The sequence below is a fragment of the Salvelinus namaycush genome, chromosome 42 (genome assembly GCF_016432855.1).
Source record: "Salvelinus namaycush isolate Seneca chromosome 42, SaNama_1.0, whole genome shotgun sequence".
Taxonomy (NCBI): Eukaryota; Metazoa; Chordata; class Actinopteri; order Salmoniformes; family Salmonidae; genus Salvelinus; species Salvelinus namaycush.
Window position 1 is genome coordinate 16,659,236 of NC_052348.1, and position 19,623 is coordinate 16,678,858.

The 19,623-nt window shown below is 43.3% G+C and overlaps 1 protein-coding gene across 2 annotated transcripts in view; it reads right to left on the bottom strand.

The window, feature by feature from the left end:
- Positions 1 to 1,374: 1,374 nt before the first annotated feature.
- mxd4 (MAX dimerization protein 4) overlaps positions 1,375 to 19,623 on the bottom strand; it is a 46,821-nt gene continuing 28,572 nt past the window's right edge. For both annotated transcript variants that reach the window (XM_038981685.1, XM_038981684.1), the window contains 3 exons: positions 14,375 to 14,489; positions 11,224 to 11,386; positions 1,375 to 6,387 (listed from right to left, as the gene is read on the bottom strand). In XM_038981685.1, coding sequence (XP_038837613.1) covers positions 6,191 to 6,387; positions 11,224 to 11,386; positions 14,375 to 14,489 — 475 coding nt within the window. In that variant the 3' untranslated portion in view covers positions 1,375 to 6,190. The remainder of the gene's footprint in view (positions 6,388 to 11,223; positions 11,387 to 14,374; positions 14,490 to 19,623) is intronic.

The following is a 19,623-nucleotide window of genomic DNA, read 5'->3' on the forward strand; positions in this document are numbered from 1 at the left end:
CAAATAACAGTGAAGGTACCAAGACAAGCTGAAGAAATAATCTAAATTCCACAACACTGGATGTATGCTGGAGTGTGAGTTGATCAAATAATATAAATAATTATTGTATTACGCTTCAACTGCGTTGTGTGACTGAATTTGTCTGAGGTCTACGATTGATTTGTTGGATATCAAGCTATAACAAATGAGGAACTTGACATTTACCAGGGACAGTTGATGTATTTCATTTGTTTTATAGTATATTAATAATATATTAGTCCGACATTGGTTGGTCTGTCTCTTAATGTTTTTGCTGCATTCCTGTAAGGTAGAACTAGCTATTATGATTTTGAAATCATTTTGGCTGTGATTTTAGACTAGAGGAAATTGTCATAAGTCTTAACATTGAAAGAATACTGCACTTAAATAAAAATCTGATTTAATATTGTTATTTGGGATACAACTTTATCAAACTTATGTTTCATTTTGTTTTGGTTCAGGCATTGTAGTTATGTAAACTAAACTACTGCATATTTAGTCGCTGTGATGCTATTGCAGTAATCTGACAACAGGGGGCCTAAAACAAGCCTGTAGAAGTTCAGCATGCCAGCTATTTAAAGGGGCAGTGCAGTCAGTGATTTTCCTGTGTTTTATATAGGAGGTTGAAATAATACTGTGAAAATTGTCCTTTTAGCATAAGAGCTGTTGGAAAAAACTGCCTGAACTTCTTGCATTTAGCTAAGAAACTATTCTTTCTTTGATTTTAACTGGGTTTTAATTGTTAACCAGAAATGATTTGATATTGAGATAAAAATGGCTGCATTGGACCTTTTTATTACTGTTTATCATTCTCTCCAGTCTCCACCAGACTACAGAGGTTATTTTACATAATATATCGCTTCACCTTCCTGTGTTATCATTGCATAGTAATAGGATCATTTGAATTCCTATTGAATCAAGTACTTACAACAGCCTGGACAAGCCTTTCTCAACACAATCCTCATTGCACCCCAGTCGTTCCATAATGATGGTGTAACACCAGCACACCTGATTCAAATTAACAGCAGCTTGATGATTAGTTGACTACTGTCAGGTGTGCGGCTGTTAGAACTACATCAAATATTTTTAACAGCTGGCCTAGACCACAGGAGGTTGGTGGACCCTTCATTTGGGAGGAGGGGGCTCGTGGTAATGGCTGGAGCGGAACAGGTGGAATGGTAGGAAATACATGTTTGATGCCACTCCATTCGCTCTGTTCCACCCCTTATTATGAGCCGTCCTCCCCTCAGCAGCCTCCATTGGCCTGGACGGTAGCTAGACCTTCTCAGAACCACTATAAATATTAAAACACAAATATATTTAAATCATGCAAATAAGAAAGCTGTGACAACCTTGTGTAAAAAAACATTTTTTTTTATTATATTACAATTAAAGAATACATCGTAATACCTTCAAGTGTGTGCCAAAATGTTATCCAGCACCAGGTACTCATGTATCCATACATAGGAACTTATATAATATAGCACATCTTTTGAAAGCATATTACAACATCTGCTATTAAAGGAACATATTCACAGGTCTCTGGCACAGAACTCTCCCTACTCAGTGTTTTGCCTGACTACGATGCCAACCTCCCTCAGCCCCCTTCATCCTCTCCCTCCCTCTGAACCTAATCTCAACCAGCCCCCCCTCTGGCCAAAGTTCCGGAGCCCCTAAACAGTCTATCAACGGGACACACAACACCCTCGGGACTAAGAGTTCTCTCATGCCAACTTCGACAACAAGACGACAACAAGAGAACGATCGCAGAACTCTTAACATAAAGGAGGGGGAAAAAATCCTTCCTATCTTCAGACGGTGCTCTAGCAATGTCACACAGAAAGAAACAGAAAAAACAGTAAAGGGTTAGTGAGGGATTAAAAAGAGAGACAATGATACACTTGGACTAAAATCTACATTTCATGTTGCTATTAAAGCTGATTTAAGATGGGATTCCATAGGTATCTGATGACTGTCCGCAAGGGGGTGGAAAGAAAATCAAAGTGACTAGTTATTTGGCAGGAATCGGGTTTTCGTTACGGCATTATTCGATTGTTTGTTCATAGCGCTGCACTTGAAGAGGACAGGAATGGGTTCTATTTGTCTCTGAAAGTAACTGTCAGACCTGAGCTCAAATAGGAAGAGTTCAAATACTTTGCTTGTTAAGTCTGCCTGCCTGCCAGATGGGTGGGATTTGCTTTTTGGGCCCATTCCATAAAAAACAGGCAGACAGCCACAATCAAACAAAGCTAAAGTGTTTTTAGAGATTTCTCAATACTATTTGAACCCAGGTTTGAGTGTATGTCCGTCTGTTGACTTTTCCCTTGCCTCTATACATGCTTCGCTTGTTTGGTCTGAGCCTCAACCTTATTTCACCCCAATCTCTCCCCCCACCCTCCTGCTGACTCCCTTGGTAGCAATAGCCTGGCAGACAGACAATCATCATTTCGCTGTGCTTTTGTGCTTTGAAAAGAGAAATCAAACACACTTGGATACGTTTCAGACCAGATGATTTTTAAAGCAGGGATCAACCACCTCTCGTCTTCGACAAAAGTCAACACATTTTGATTGATAAGTGTGCTACCCCCCCCACCCCCCCATAGCTGTCGAGATTTCAGTTCTGCTCCGCTTTAAAGGAAGTTTGTTGGACAGCACCATTGATTACTTTTACAATAATGTCGTTTTTGCATTGTGAAAGGGTTGAGAGTCGTGCACACATCTTTCAATCGATACTTTTCCCAGGTGTTTCCAAACTCATTCACCAATCAACACATTTAGTGTTCAATGCCTATCGCCAAGTGATTTGCTCAACAATCTCTGTCACACTTTAAGTACAATCTCTCTGGTTAAAAGAAAACAAAGTTATTTTCAAGGCACATCATTGAAAGAAATTCCATAACCACTATCCAGCAGTCTTATTCCCTGAAACCTAGTGAGCGCAAGACGTTGAAAAGATGACGTCTTTTCAACCAAAAAGACGTCTGTTTAACGTCTTTTCAACTTCTTTTGCTCCTACATTCAGTATCTGTAACAGTATCTGAATCAGTATCCTCCCCTGCTAATACACCTGCCCTCCAACCACTCACTCTTCTGAACGTGCGCTATGTGCATTAGAAAATGATGTCGCTGAAAATGAGAAATCTCATACCTGGCCCACGTGTGTTTCCGTTTACTTAATCATTGCCTCACATTAGCTGATGGGAGGTTCTGTGCAAGAGAATATTTTGTTTTCATTTGACAAGTTTTACTCAGTTGTTCATTTCAAAAGCAAACTGAAAGAGTAGTACATCTGTACATAGGTCCTTGACATGAATGTAAACTCAAGACCTTTATCTTTCTCGGTTAGTTTCTTTTCGCCCTCCTTCAGTGTATGGAGAGAGTTCAGAGGTAAAATCCATCAACAGAAATGTTAACATTGTTGGTCACAAAATGAACCACAGTCGAAGCACGAATCTGGCTTTTTCTTCTTCTTTAAAACCCAAGCCTGCCTACCAACCAACCGCCCACTTCCTCTTTAAAAAGCACAAGATGGTCATATTGCTGTGTCTCGAGACGCTACCATGACCACCAGGGTCACGGTAAAACTATGGTAGTAGAGTAGAGTAGGGAAGGTGCCACCGGTAGGAGGGAGGGAGGAGAACACCACGAGCTGCCTTCATTGATTGGATTTATCCTCCCTTCTCCTCACCCAATGGTTTCCTGTTCAAAAACAAGTGCATTTCATAAACAGAGCCAAAACAAAATGGCTGCCACAACAACAAAATAAGCAGTTTAAACCCCTACTGATTGAACCCCAATAATGACCAGCCAGGGCGGGTGAATGGAAGCTGCCATCGGGAGTTACCAGTATGGTCAGTGTTGACTTTAAGCTGCGTGGCAGGGCAGGCAGGCAGGCGTCAAGTGGGTAGGGCGTACCTGGCAACCGCACCAGGGGTACACCTTGAGGAGTACTCGATGGAGGCAAAAGGGGCTAAAATCAGTTCTTCACGTGCCCCTTCTTCACTCAAGGAGGAGTCAGATTTACCCTTTGGCTTGGGGTGGAAGGGGTTAAAACAAAGTGTTCATCTGCTCCGAAAAGGGGTGGAGCTGGGGGGCAAGGGGGTGAATGTTCGGGGAGTGTGTAGCAGGGTCAAGACCTGAGTAGGGATGGAGGGAGGAGGAGGGAGGGGGGCACACGACAACAGTCACCAAGGCTCACCAAGGCACAGAATGACATTGGGGAGAGATCTAGAGAAGGGGGCAACCAGGTTCCTAGCTTCCCTGTTCTACACTCTCTCTACCTTCAACTAGCCTGGCTTCCTGTCTGTCTGTCTGTCATATATTTATATAGATATACTCTTCTTTTTTGTCTTTTCGTTAAACGAGAACATTTAGGAAAATAGAATAGAAAATATAGACTACACTATCACTTTCAGTGACCGATAGCTTTTTTTTTTTTCATTGCAACATTTTTCTAAGTCTTTTGTGATTTTTTTCTTTTTCTTTTTTTGGTCAGACCTGCCAAGTTGTGGACTGGCCCTTTTTGAAGTGTTGGAATGCCAAGCTCTAAGGATTACGAGAGAAACTCAGGCCTAAACGGTTAAATGTTCAGAAGGCCAAAGATATGCCTCTTCCGTCAATATTTTATACTAGTGTGCATGGCTTTGGAGACAGTGCTGTACATTTCTAAGAATACATTACATTGGTCTTTTACAATGTCCCCAAAGCTGCAGAGAAAATACATGAATCTACTTTTGAGTTAGAGAAATGAAAGCATTGTTATGATTAGTTTTAATGCAATACCTATTCCTCTACAGAGAGCTGATCATTAGAGCTGGCTTTTTATTTTGATGCACTTCTACAGCTTTGACTTGTCAATGTGTACCGACCGTGCACCCACACACTTACGCATGCACGCCTGCATACATACACACACACACACACGCATACACACATCTAGAACTGTTGGAACTAGGAGTAGACTGATGACAGCAGGGTAATAAATGGATCTATTAGTGAATAACAAGAAGGGTTAGCCTGATCCTGCTGATCCACTGTCTTCCCCTCCAAAATGCCCAGTTGTCCTCTATAACTTAGTAAAAGAGGGCAATCATGCCGCCATTTTGGGACAAAATTGACCCACCAGAATCGCTTAAATGCTTGAGAAAGCAGTATCTTTCGTGTTTTATTGCTACATCAATATGCTACTGAAAAGTAAAGTATAGTTTTCGATTCTGGGGATGCACCGTGTGTGAATATTTAGGGAATAGGGTGCCATTTCAGACACTTGCACCATATAGGGAATAGGGTGCCATTTCAGACCCACTTCTAGTGTCGTGTTCAGTAGTGTGGAGTAGTGGTTAAGGAACTCAGCCAGAGGGAGAGATATCAATGTGCTGCCCTTAGAAATATTGATCCTAATGTCCAGTACATTTGGTAACATTGTTTGGGGTTTGTAGATTAACAAGAGATATGTTCCAATAGAACATTCCATTTTTTTCTCCATCAGAAAGTGTGCCTCATTCAATTGACGGAGTTGAAGTTTGTCCCCAGCTAATGCTCTATCCTATACCACACACACACACACACACACACACACACACACACACACACACACACACACACACACACACACACACACACACACACACACACACACACACACACACACAACTATGCCACACACACACACACACACACACAGTTAAACACACACGCTGAGTTCCCATTGACTAGTCAAAGCTGTCTGCCACCACACCACAGAGGTCCCCAACAAAACCAGAAACTGCTCTGCTATATCCGAGCCTGCAGCCACAACAACAGGTAGAGGTGAGGGAGGTCTGGGGGTCAGGTTAGGCAAGATAAGCAGGATAAGGGGTGATAGGATAGGGGTGAGGTAGGGTGTGGTGTAGGGGTTAGGACAGGAGAAAGTCAGGAAGTCAGCCACGACAGGAACGTCTACAGTCTACTTCCTGGTTCCAGGGAATAAGCGCCAATGGGGACATTGGGGATGGGTGGGGGAGACCACAGCCGCTGTTTGCTGGGGGGGTGGCTGATGACGGCGTAGCGTGGGCTGGGGGGGTGCGTGCTGGGGCAATGTTAGGGGGGGTAGGAAGGGAATAGGAGGGTACGCGGGGCTGGGGTCATAGAGGGCTGATTGGAGGTGTGGCCCTCAGGGGCCCCCTGGTGGCCCCTAGCAGTGGTGCGGCTGCAGTCTGTGGGAGGAATGCTGTGTGTAGCTGGCGTCGCTGGAGCTGCTCTGCAGGTTGTAGTCCTCCTCCTCCTCCTCCTCCTCTAGGAGGCCGTCGTCACTGATGCTCTCGTCCACGCTGTCCCCCTCACCCAGCTCACCCTCGCCCAGGGGGGACTCCATGCCTTCAATGTCCACCTCTGCATAGAGAGAGAGGGAGACAGACAAACTGTTAGTCTCCACATTTCATGGAATCAAATCAATAACTACAACAGGACTTTCAGAGAGATAGAAACAAAAACAAAGAGAGAGAGATGGAAAGAGAGAGGGAGAAGGAGGGAGAGGGAGATAAATAGAGAGAGAGAGATGGAGTGTGTGTGTGTGTGTGTGTGTGTGTGTGTGTGTGTGTGTGTGTGTGTGTGTGTGTGTGTGTGTGTGTGTGTGTGTGTGTGTGTGTGTGTGTGAGAGAGACAGACAGACAGACAGACAGAGAGGGGTACAAAACAGCGTTGTTGTATTTTGTTCGTGTTGAACTTTGGGCACGTACACTGAGGAGCCCTCTCTGTGTGTCGCCGGGCGGATTAGGGACGGATTTAGACGGCCATTAACTTTGTATAACAGGCAGGTCTCTGTACTACCTCCAGTAATCCCTCCCCCTACTGATAAACATCCCCCACGTGTTTACCACCCTCATGATCAGTAAACAACAACACCCGTCTCCTACCCAGGGGCCTCCAGGAGCCAAGTAGGAGAGATACTGTATACATTTCTTCCAGTAATTGGTATTTTGACAAATCACATCAGATTTTTTCACATCATATATTTTTCAGAGCTGATCTGATTGGTCAAAAGACCAATTAGTGAAGAAAATATCAGAATTGGACTGCATGTGCAAACGCAGCCATAGAGCTTGTTCACCTCGGTTCCCATTTTAAAAAAATGGCTGGAACGTGGTCATATGATTCGAGAGAAGCCATCCATGTAATCGCCCAATAAACTGTCATTTTGAGAGTTTCATACAAAAACCTTGAGGGATTAACTTAAATGAACTTCATTTGGGATAAGCAGACGGAGCAGACGTGGCATCCTTAACTGCACCAGCCCCTTATAGCTCAGTCTAGCTCCAGTCTAGCTCCAGCCTAGCTCCAGTCTAGTTCCAGTCTAGTTCCAGCCTAGCTCAGCCTAGCTCCATCCTAGCTCCAGTCTAGTTCCAGTCTAGTTCCAGCCTTGCTCAGCCTAGCTCCAGTCTAGTTCCAGTCTAGTTCCAGCCTAGTTCCAGCCTAGCTCCATCCTAGCTCCATCCTAGCTCCATCCTAGTTCCAGCCTAGTTCCAGCCTAGTTCCAGCCTAGCTCCATCCTAGCTCCAGCCTAGCTCCAGCCTAGCCCCATCCTAGTTCCAGTCTAGTTCCAGCCTAGCTCCATCCTAGTTCCAGTCTAGTTCCAGCCTAGCTCCATCCTAGTTCCAGCCTAGTTCCAGCCTAGCTCCATCCTAGTTCCAGCCTAGCTCCATCCTAGTTCCAGCCTAGTTCCAGCCTAGCTCCATCCTAGTTCCAGTCTAGTTCCAGCCTAGCTCCAGCCTAGCTCCAGTCTAGTTCCAGTCTAGTTCCAGCCTAGCTCCATCCTAGTTCCAGTCTAGCTCCAGCCTAGCTCCATCCTAGTTCCAGTCTAGCTCCATCCTAGTTCCAGTCTAGCTCCAGCCCAGCTCCAGCCTAGTTCCATTCTAGCTCCATCCTAGTTCCAGTCTAGCTCCAGCCTAGTTCCATTCTAGCTCCAGCCCGGCTCCAGCCTAGTTCCATTCTAGCTCCAGCCCGGCTCCTGCCTAGTTCCATTCTAGCTCCAGCCTAGCTCCAGCCTAGTTCCAGCCTAGTTCCATTCTAGCTCCAGCCTAGCTCCAGCCTAGTTCCATTCTAGCTCCAGCCTAGCTACAGCCCGGCTCCAGCCTAGTTCCATTCTAGCTCCAGCCTAGCTCCAGCCTAGTTCCATTCTAGCATCAGTCTAGCTCCAGCCTAGCTTCAGCCCGGCTCCAGTCTAGTTCCAGTCTAGCATCAGTCTAGCTCTAGCCTGGCTCCAGTCTAGCTACAGCCTCTGTGTTTAGTAATAGTGTGAGTGGCAGCAGAGTAGCTTGACCTTGACCCCCTTGCGTGACCTCTAAACCAGGCCGGGCTCAGCAGGAGTGTGTGGTCTTCACCGGGGGTCAAGAGGGGCGTAGTGTGTGTGTGTTTACAGGTGTGTGTGTGTTTGTAGATGTGTGTGTGTGTGTGTGTGTGTACAGAGCAATAAAGTGGACAGTAGTTCTCTCTCTGTGTGTGTGTGTGTGTGTGTGTGTGTGTGTGTGTGTGTGTGTGTGTGTGTGTGTGTGTGTGTGTGTGTGTGTGTGTGTGTGTGTGTGTGTGTGTGTGTGTGTGTGTGTGTGTGTGTGTGTACAGAGCAATACACTGGCCTGTAGTTCTCTCAGGCTCTGTACAGATTGAGGTGTAGGCGAAAGCACTATAGGAGTCCATCAAGTCAACACTGTGTCCAGAACAGACAGGGAAGGAGAGGCATCACAATAGACTAGAGCATGGGTGTCAAACTCTGGCCCGCGGGGTAATTATATTTGGCCCGCGAGACAATACCAAATTACTACTAGAGCTGGCCCGCCGGTATTATACAGCGCATTCACCGCTAATACTACGAATCCCATAATGCTCTGCTGTTGTTTTCGCGCGCCAATCAATCCCTGCTGCCAAACCATAAAAGCGCAGATCTCTACCGCCGTGTTCCCATGCGCAGTTTGCTGAAAAACTCAGTGTTCTCTCCGCTGAGTTTAGCCGGCGATTTGCCGACTTCGATGTCCAGAAATGTAGGTTTGAACTGCTTAGTAATCCCTTCGCAGTTGATGTGGAAAATGCACCAACCAACATCCAAATGGAGCTGATTGAACTCCAGTGCAACGACACGCTGAAGTCAAAGTATGATGCTGTGGGCGCCGCACAGTTTCCACGGTTCATCCCTGACACAATGCCTCAGCTCCGCACCCAAGCTGCTCAGATGCTCTCCATGTTCGGCAGCACTTATCTATGCGAGCAACTTTTCTCCTCGATGAAGATGACCAAAACAACTCACAGGAGACGTCTGACTGATGAACACCTTCGCTCGATACTGAGGATTTCTTCAGCTCAGAGCCTGAGCCCAGACATTGATGAACTAGCATCCAAGAAGAGATGCCAGGTATCTGGCTTGGGCACATCAGATTAGATCAGTGTGCAATAATTAACGTTTTCTTTGTGCACTTTTTCTTGCTACAAGGCATGGGCTTGAATGGTTGATTGATTTATTATCATTTTATTTGTAAAATTATTAGCCAGTGGAAAAAGTTTATTTTGGTATTTAAATCAGAAGGCTGCAAATAGAAAAGAGGCATACGATTTTTATTTAAATTTTATTTATTTAATAAATGAATGCCATTGATGTGTTTTTTCATTTGAAATTCGATTTTGCATGTCTCCACTATTAAATAATATATTGTATGGTAATAAGCGATGCTTGTTCCATATTCAATGTTAAAGCAAAACTTGTTTGGGTCCATATTAAAAGGTTCATTTGTTCAATGTTGGCCCGCGACTTTGTTCAGGTTTTACATTTTGGCCCACTGGGTATTTGAGTTTGACACCCCTGGACTAGAGCATGGTAGAGGGAACTAGGTTGTATCAAGGGCCTGGAGGCTTCAGGGCAGTATCCACTCTATGTAGTAGAGGTCGAGGTCAGGCAGAGTCCTGCACTGAAGCTGTGGATAGTATTGATCTCCATTACATGTGGATCAGTGCTTCTGCTAGATAAGGAGTGGTTCAGTGGACTATTCAGCTGTTTTAAGGAACGGTTATATCAGATCAAGTGAAGAGGTCAGGGCCCCTCAAGCCGAGTCAGTGGCTTTAACGAAGCTGCGAACAATATAGAGAATTGGTCTGTATAACTTGGCTTGGTTATATACAGATGGGGTCTGTGACCTGTTTGCATTATGTATGGATCAGTGGCTATACACAGTATATGGATTTATGTGTCTATACAGAGGTAAGATCTTAATTTGATCACCCTGTTGCAGGATAACTATCTTTTGCAGGAGAATAATTGTGGTGTATTTGAGGTTTAAAAAGGCTTCTACAGTTTATTATTTCCACTTTGTAATTTCAGACCTGATTTCCCTTTACAAAAAATGTATCAACCCCTACAAAAATATAAATTAATTATAATCCACATAATAATTCACATTTTCTTGCTGTAGCAAACTGGCTCACTGGTACTGGTAGATCATTGGCTAAGGTAATGCAGTGGTGTATAGAGGTTCTGTTTGATGTTGTTTGGTACTGTTTGGTGCTGTTTGGTGCTGTTTGGTACCGTTTGGTACTGTTTGGTACTGTTTGGTGCTGCTTGGTGCTGTTTGGTACTGTTTGGTGCTGTTTGGTGCTGCTTGGTGCTGTTTGGTGCTGTTTGGTACTGTTTGGTGCTGTTTGGTACTGTTTGGTGCTGTTTGTAACATACTATATCTTGTGGAAAAGATTAATTCTGTGCTAGAAAATACTGAGTGCTCTACTCAAGAGCTGCAGTGCTGCTAGTTCTCGCTCCCCTCCCCTTGACCACTAATTAGTTCATTTACGGTCATTAACTTGACCTAAAGAATCCCCACACCTGGTTCTAGTGATCCACATCAGTTGTTAAATCAAAGGGGGGTCAAAGGATAAATTAAAACCACATTCATAGGTTACTAAAGGCTTCAGGGAGCCGCGTGTGTGTGTGTCATGCGTATGTCCCAGCGTACCTTGCTCTGAGTACCTTGTATGTCGTGTGTCATGCGGGTGTCCCAGCGTACCTTGCTCTGAGTACCTTGTGTGTCATCCGTATGTCCCAGCGTACCTTGCTCTGAGTACCTTGTATGTCGTGTGTCATGCGGGTGTCCCAGCGTACCTTGCTCTGAGTACCTTGTGTGTCATGCGTATGTCCCAGCGTACCTTGCTCTGAGTACCTTGTATGTCGTGTGTCATGCGGGTGTCCCAGCGTACCTTGCTCTGAGTCGGTGGAGATGGTGGAGCCTAGGCTGTCGGTTCGGGTACGTTCCACGCCTCCAGGCATCACCAGCTGTTCCAGACGTCGTTTGAGGTAGCGGTGCTCTCTCTGGAGCTGCTCTTTGGTGTTCAGAGCCTTTCTGTCTGCCTCCTCCAGCTTCTACAGGGGGAACACACACACATTTAGAATGACATTGGGCCACACACACACACACACACACACACACACACACACACACACACACACACACACACACACACACACACACACACACACACACACACACACACACACATTTAGAATGACATTGGGGCACACATACACACACCACACACACACACACATTTAGAATGACATTGGGGCACACACACTCACACACACACACACACATTTAAAATGGTATTGGGGCACACACACACACACATTTAGAATGGTATTGGGGCACACACACTCACACACATTCACACATTTAGAATGGTATTGGGGCACACACACTCACACACATTTAGAATGGTATTGGGGCACACACACTCACACACACACATTTAGAATGGTATTGGGGCACACATACACACATTTAGAATGGTATTGGGGCACACACACACACTCACACACACACACACACACACATTTAGAATGGTATTGGGGCACACATACACATTTATAATGACATTGGGACACACACAAATACATTTAGACTGACATTGGGGCATACACACTCACACACACACACACATTTATAATGACATTGGGGCACACACACACATTTAGACTGACATTGGGGCACATTTTACACATGACAGATGTGTTCAAATGCATGTGTATTTGAGTATCTGGTATTTAATATACTTTTTCTGTGTATTTCAGTATTTTCAAATACACAGACCAAAACAAGTACTTTTATTTGTGTACTTGAATGGTTATTTGTATTTTCAAATAGTTCTTTCAAATACTGTTTTCAAATACCTGGGTTAAATGCACAGGAGTGTATTTTAGTCAGTGTATTTTGAGAATTTTTAAATACTATCCAAGTGTATTTCCAAATACATTCAAATATTCAACTACTAGTGTTTTCAAATAAAACGTTTCAGAATGCTTATTTCAAATGTATGTGAAAGTAATTGAGATATTTGAAATAGTATTTGAACCCCGGTCTGACCCTTGATGGAGTTTTTATTAGGAACAACAATGAAACACTGTCAATACAAAAAACCTGAATATTTGTGAGTTCATTATGTGCTTGCACTCATGAATTATTGATTTAACTGAAATCATTCTTCATATGATCATATAGATTTACTTCTGATAGCTCAAACTCAGCTGTTTGGAGGTTGAGCAATACGCACAAACGTGCATGTTCTCACATTAGTGATTATAATAAGGAAGTGAAACCATAGCAACAACATGACTTCAGCTGACCCAACGGCAGATATTACTCACACACTACCCAGATTGCGACACAATTCCAACCAAGGGATTTTTAAACAGGGGAAGAACAAGAAAACGAACCAAGCGCTGTAATCCCGTGCTTTTAGAGATTCCTACTAACCAAACTAAAACCGTAGATATTACAGCACCAGTACACCAGAGGACAGGCCTATGTATCGTAAACAGGATGTGAAGAGTTAAAAGAGGGTTTTTCCACCGACCACACGCTCTCACCCAACAAGGTCCGTGCAACAGCTGTGGAGAACTAGACTGTAACCATCTGAAGTCTACTGCATCGCAACGGTAAAGCCACAAGCTGGAATTCGTTTTGCAACTAAAGTACAGCCCTGCCACTTGGTTTGATATAAAGTTGAGGGACCTGGTTAGAGAAATGTAACCGATCCCAAATTCATCGATGAAGTTCTATTCTTTAAGACTCAGTCTGCTGTAATTTCAGATTGTACCTTTAATGCAGGAAGTAAACATTGTTTTGGCGCTTGCGGTTTCGTAGTGGTTCAAAAAAGAGTATCCACTTCCCTTTGTAACGGTCCTTCTGCGGTCCTGTTTACCGACTGTATTAAGCTTCCCACCGCCATTTCAACATCTAGTTTTGGTTAACATTTGGTTGAGTTGTCAACTAATGTGAAATCAACAAAAATGTCCCCATGTCATTGCATTAAGGTTAAAAGTTGGGTGAAAAAGACTAAATTCCCTTAGGTTGATTACTTTTTTCAAATCCAGTCAGTTTTCCACGCTGATTCAATGTCATCACCATTTTTTGGTTGAAAGGACATTGAAACAACGTTGATTCAATCCGTTTTTGCCCAGTGGGTTGTCACTTGGTGTACATGAGCTGCAACAAGTAATGAACTGTAGAGGTGGTTGACCCAAAGCCAACCCCAAATCCAATTATAACGTTCCACCGCATATCTAAAAATCATCCCCATCTGACTCCAGATTTTTTCGATGTTCTAAAAGTTTCTCTTTGTTGACTTATCATTTGTAACGAGCAAGGTTTTTCTTTTCTTCCCTGGTCTGGGGAATGGGAATGCAACTTTTTGCACGCTAGCCATTCTTTTAGGGCTTAACGGCTCTGATTGAAAGATTAGAGTATGTTTTCTTATTTTAGGAGAGCGAGAAACAGAGAGAGACAGAGAGACTTAAAAAGAAAGATGTAGAGAGAGAGAGTAAGTGCCTGGCGGTGCAGGGAGACTCTCTGAGGAAACAGCAACTGAGCTCTGAGCCTCTGAGGTAGGATCAGGAGGTACTTCCTGAGGACAGGGAGACATTCCTGACCTACTTCCTGTCTGTCTGTCTGTCTGTCTGCCAGTGGGTAACTCTCTGGGGTCCTTTAAAAAGAAAAGGAAAAGCTCCGATGCAATCATTTATTCACCTCTGGAGTCCGACTGGGCCCAGTGGCATAATTATGACTTATTATGATTACAGTACACCCTTTCAAAGGCCTGTGGTTTTGTGATTTGACGTTCAAGAACTTTCAGTTTCCGTTGTTCTGGAATTACAGTATAAGATTATGTCTGTGGCCCGTAGAATTACAAACTATAGAATGATCTTTCAAAAGATCATGGTGACATCATATTTTGTTCATTCTAGTAATTGTACTTCTACACTGATGTCCCTGATACGGCAATTCTAGAATTCTAGAAGACTGCATTTAACATTCAGTGTGGCTCTGGTTGTGGCTCTGTGTGGTCGTGGTACCTTGATGTGCATCTTGGCTCTTTTCAGCAGGCTCAGTGTGGTGTGTCTAGTGCTGTCCGGACCCAAAGGAACCAGCTCCTTCAGCTGCTCAAGGTACAGCCGTAGTTTGGCACGTCTGTAACAAACAACCAGAGGTGGAGAGTGGTGAGGGAGTGATTTGAGTCAGCACCACGTACAGGAAAGGCTCCTACACTGCAGGGTCAACACAGGTGAACTAGAGAGATCCTTTTGAAGTCATCTGTGTGGTAGAAACACAAAGGAGTACAAATACACGCAGAGACTGAGAGGAGACGGGGAAGGGAGAGTAGATGGCAGAGGTTCGCTAGAGAGCGATCCTAATCACGTGACCGTTCTGTTGGTTTTCATGTCATACTTTCGTCTGGAACTCAACCACAATGCTTATCAGGTGGGGTGTGGAGGAGGGGGGGGGGGGGGGGGGGGGGGGTCATGTCAAAGTGAAACATGCTGGGAGCATACACATCCTGGTTGCAACCACTGTCAAATCCGGGGTGGAGAAATGTCATCCTAGCGCATTTGCAATGCAAACCCTTCCTATATGCATGACAAAGGGCAGAGTCTCATATTCCGTCAGCACTCTATAGGGTGTTCACCCATAAAATAATGAATTCATTCAAGTTTTATACAAATATGTTCATTCCGGTAGAAAAACAATAGTCCAAACCCCATGTCTCTACCATATGTGGTTCCAACGTTACAGACGATTCACTCTGAGAATGTAGCATGTTTACGGTGAAGGGAATGTCATCACAGGCATGATCAACAAGTGGTCACTGCTCCATAGAACTCTGTGGCGCTGCTCCAGGGCACAACGGCGCTAACGTCGATCGTCAATTGACAAGCTAACTAGTGGCTGCAGGTTCGTGAGTGAAAACATGGGCTTTTTCTACATGAAATCCGCTGAATACAAAACTAAATAGGGACTAAATATATATTTATTTACAAAGAGTATTTCCCTTTAAATTGCCATAGAAACGTCGCCTGTCAACATAGATTGATCGCCAATATAGACAATGAAAGCCAAGGATATCAAGTTGATTTTGATTGGTCCAACCAGCGGCAACACCTACAAATGGTACCACCCCACAACACCAAATATGGAAGAGCTACAACCAAGAGCGGCGCAGTCTAAACTAGCAACTGTCCCAGCAAATTAACGCTCTTACTTCATCAACACTGTCAAGAACAAGTATATTAAGGTTTTAATATTGTAGAGAACAATCTAATGATTCATTCTATGTAATGTATAATGACATAGGGCAAAGAAATCTAGTGTTTGACATTCCTTTTGTAGCACCCCCTTGAATTGCCCTGTTTTTCTCTACGTTGTACGGTGAACGTCCTACACTCTATAACACCTAGCTTCCCCAACTGCTCTTATCACACACACACACACACACACACACACACACACACACACACACACACACACACACACACACACACTTTCTATTCTCCATACATCCCCACACACACGCTCAAGCTTGTGGATGGAGTGTGTTGAGAGAGCGGCGAGGGTCGAGCGCAGGTCACACACACACACACACACACACACACACACACACACACACACACACACACACACACACACACACACACACACACACACACACACACACACACACACACACTCCTTCTGCAGGTTTAATGGCCTGTCCAAACAACACAGCCATGCAGGTTGCATAAGCCCGACAGTCGCAGTGTGTGAGTGTGCTTTCTGTCACATTATGTCATTGTACAGAGAGAGAGAGAGAGAGAGAGAGGACAATATGCTTGTGTTGAGCGCTGCCTCTGGTAGCAGGAGAGCCAAAGAGATGGGCTACGTCCCAATCGGCACCCTATTCCCTACATAGTGCACAATGGGCTCTGAAAAAGTAGTGCACTATCTAGGGAATAGGGTGCCATTTCGGGATGCAGGCCGGGGCCTTTTACGTCAACTCGTGAGCAAACGGTTGCGCTAACAAGCACCCCAAATTAATTGTAAACTGCAAATTGAAAAGGGTAATCAAACATCAATAATGTGTGGGCCTTGGTCTCACAATGGGGGGAGGAGAGGAGGAGAGGAGGAGAGGTGGTGCAGGAATACAAGCTGACCATTTATGACCAGCCAGGGATGAAGAGATGATGGAGAGATGGAGAGATGAATGAACGAGGCTCGGGCAATATGCTAGAGATGATACTCCACCACCATAAAACATGAAATCAACATTTAAGGAGAGATATTATCTTGATGCATGTTTTAATCAACAGTAAAGGAGAGATAATATCTTGATGCATGTTTTAATAAACATTTAAGGAGAGATATTATCTTGATGCATGTTTTAATCAACATTTAAGGAGAGATATTATCTTGATGCATGTTTTAATCAACATTTAAGGAGAGATATTATCTTGATGCATGTTTTAATCAACATTTAAGGAGAGATAATATCTTGATGCATGTTTTAATCAACATTTAAGGAGAGATATTATCTTGATGCATGTTTTAATCAACAGTAAAGGAGAGATATTATCTTGATGCATGTTTTAATCAACATTTAAGGAGAGATATTATCTTGATGCATGTTTTAATCAACATTTAAGGAGAGATATTATCTTGATGCATGTTTTAATCAACATTTAAGGAGAGATATTATCTTGATGCATGTTTTAATCAACATTTAAGGAGAGATAATATCTTGATGCATGTTTTAATCAACAGTAAAGGAGAGATATTATCTTGATGCATGTTTTAATCAACAGTAAAGGAGAGATAATATCTTGATGCATGTTTTAATAAACATTTAAGGAGAGATATTATCTTGATGCATGTTTTAATCAACAGTAAAGGAGAGATAATATCTTGATGCATGTTTTAATCAACATTTAAGGAGAGATAATATCTTGATGCATGTTTTAATAAACATTTAAGGAGAGATAATATCTTGATGCATGTTTTAATCAACATTTAAGGAGAGATATTATCTTGATGCATGTTTTAATCAACATTTAAGGAGAGATAATATCTTGATGCATGTTTTAATCAACATTTAAGGAGAGATATTATCTTGATGCATGTTTTAATCAACAGTTAAAGCTGCAAAATGTAACTTTTTTGGCGCCCGACAAAATTCACTTAGAAATGTGAGTTATAAATCTGTCATTCTCATTGAAAGCAAGTCTAAGAAGCGGTAAATTTGTTCAATGTGCACTATTTCTATGCTTCCCTTTTGGTTTTGTACAGCAGCTTCAAACAGCTGGAAATACAATATTTTTGGTTATAGAAAATATATTTCAAAGCGGTTTAGATGGTACAATGATTCTCTACACTATACTAGCTTGTTTTGTCACATAAACTGAAATTAGGCGAACCTACAGAACTTTTGCAACCAGGAAATGGAGTATGCATGTTTTAATCAACAGTTAAGTACAGATCGTACCTTGATGTATGTTTTAATCAACAGTTAAGTACAGATCGTACCTTGATGTATGTTTTAATCAACAGTTAAGTACAGATCGTACCTTGATGTATGTTTTAATCAACAGTTAAGTACAGATCGTACCTTGATGTATGTTTTAATCAACAGTTAAGTACAGATCGTACCTTGATGTATGTTTTAATCAACAGTTAAGTACTGATCGTACCTTGATGTATGTTTTAATCAACAGTTAAGTACAGATCGTACCTTGATGTATGTTTTAATCAACAGTTAAGTACAGATCGTACCTTGATGTATGTTACGGTCGTAAGCTTACAAATGACTTGGCCTAATCTATGTCCAGTGTATTTGCAGGTTGGTTTGCTATTAGAGTGTCGGTCCCAAACCGGTCACGACATGGGCTACACATATCCAGGGCCTGACAGCCTGACACACTGACCTAAATATCACAGGGCCTATGCATTTACTGTCTCCTCTACTCTCTCCAGGTTATATCTCCTCCTGCCAGACTCATGGCAACGCTGGCCAAGAAAAACCCACACAGGTGTTCTCAGAAAGACGTCGTAACGTGAATCGACCACCCCCAAAACCAAAGAGCACGTCACACGGCCAAGGCATCTTTAGAACCAAAATGGCCGCTCTGTGTGTATATTGTACTGCAGTGTACGACCTTCAGAGAGAAAACCATTGACCCAAGGGGCCCCAGATGCCAACCCCCCAAAATGACCACCTAACCACAGTCACACCAGTCAACACAGAAAAGCACTCGATAATTTGATGACAGTCGTTTGAGTGATGTGTGGCAGAATTAATAAATGTAAAAGTACTTGACGCTACACTCCTAGTGGGATCAGATCCTCCACTCCTATCCTATACTACTCCTATAGTCAGTTTGTGTCCTAGTGGGATCAGATCCTAGCACTCCTATCCTATACTACTCCTATAGTCAGGTTATGTCCTAGTGGGATCAGATCCTCCACTCCTATCCTATACTACTCCTATAGTCAGTTTGTGTCCTAGTGGGATCAGATCCTAGCACTCCTATCCTATACTACTCCTATAGTCAGGTTATGTCCTAGTGGGATCAGATCCTCCACTCCTATTATATACTACTCCTATAGTCAGGTTATGTCCTAGTGGGATCAGATCCACCACTCCTATCCTATACTACTCCTATAGTCAGGTTATGTCCTAGTGGGATCAGATCCACCACTCCTATCCTATACTACTCCTATAGTCAGGTTATGTCCTAGTGGGATCAGATCCTCCACTCCTATTATATACTACTCTGATAGTTAGTTTGTGTAACTCTTTTCATAGCTACTTTTATCCCATTTTGTCCAAAAAGGGGCCTTAAAATATATAGACTTGTATATAGACTTTTCTACTTTGTTATTGACTGTACGTTTGTTTATTCCATGTGTAACTCTGTGTTGTTTGTGTTGCACTGCTTTGCTTTATCTTGGCAGTTGTAAATGAGAACTTGTTCTCAACTGGCCTACCTGGTTAAACAAAGGTGAAATAAAAAATAAATAAAATGCCTTATGTTTTCTAGGATAATGCATGAAGCCTTTCTTTGTCCTAGCTAGGCTTCCTTCCTTCCTCTCCTCCAGCTCCAGGCTTCTCTCCATGTGAACAGTAAACTGGTTCTAACTGCAGACTGCCTCCAGTCTGTCCTCAGGTCATCCCTCCATTACAATCAGTCTAATCACAGACAGGCTGCTAGCTCTCTGGCTGAGGAGCCCAGCACACCGGGGTCTGTTGTGAACACGCACACACAGCTGCATGTACATGCACACACACACACACACT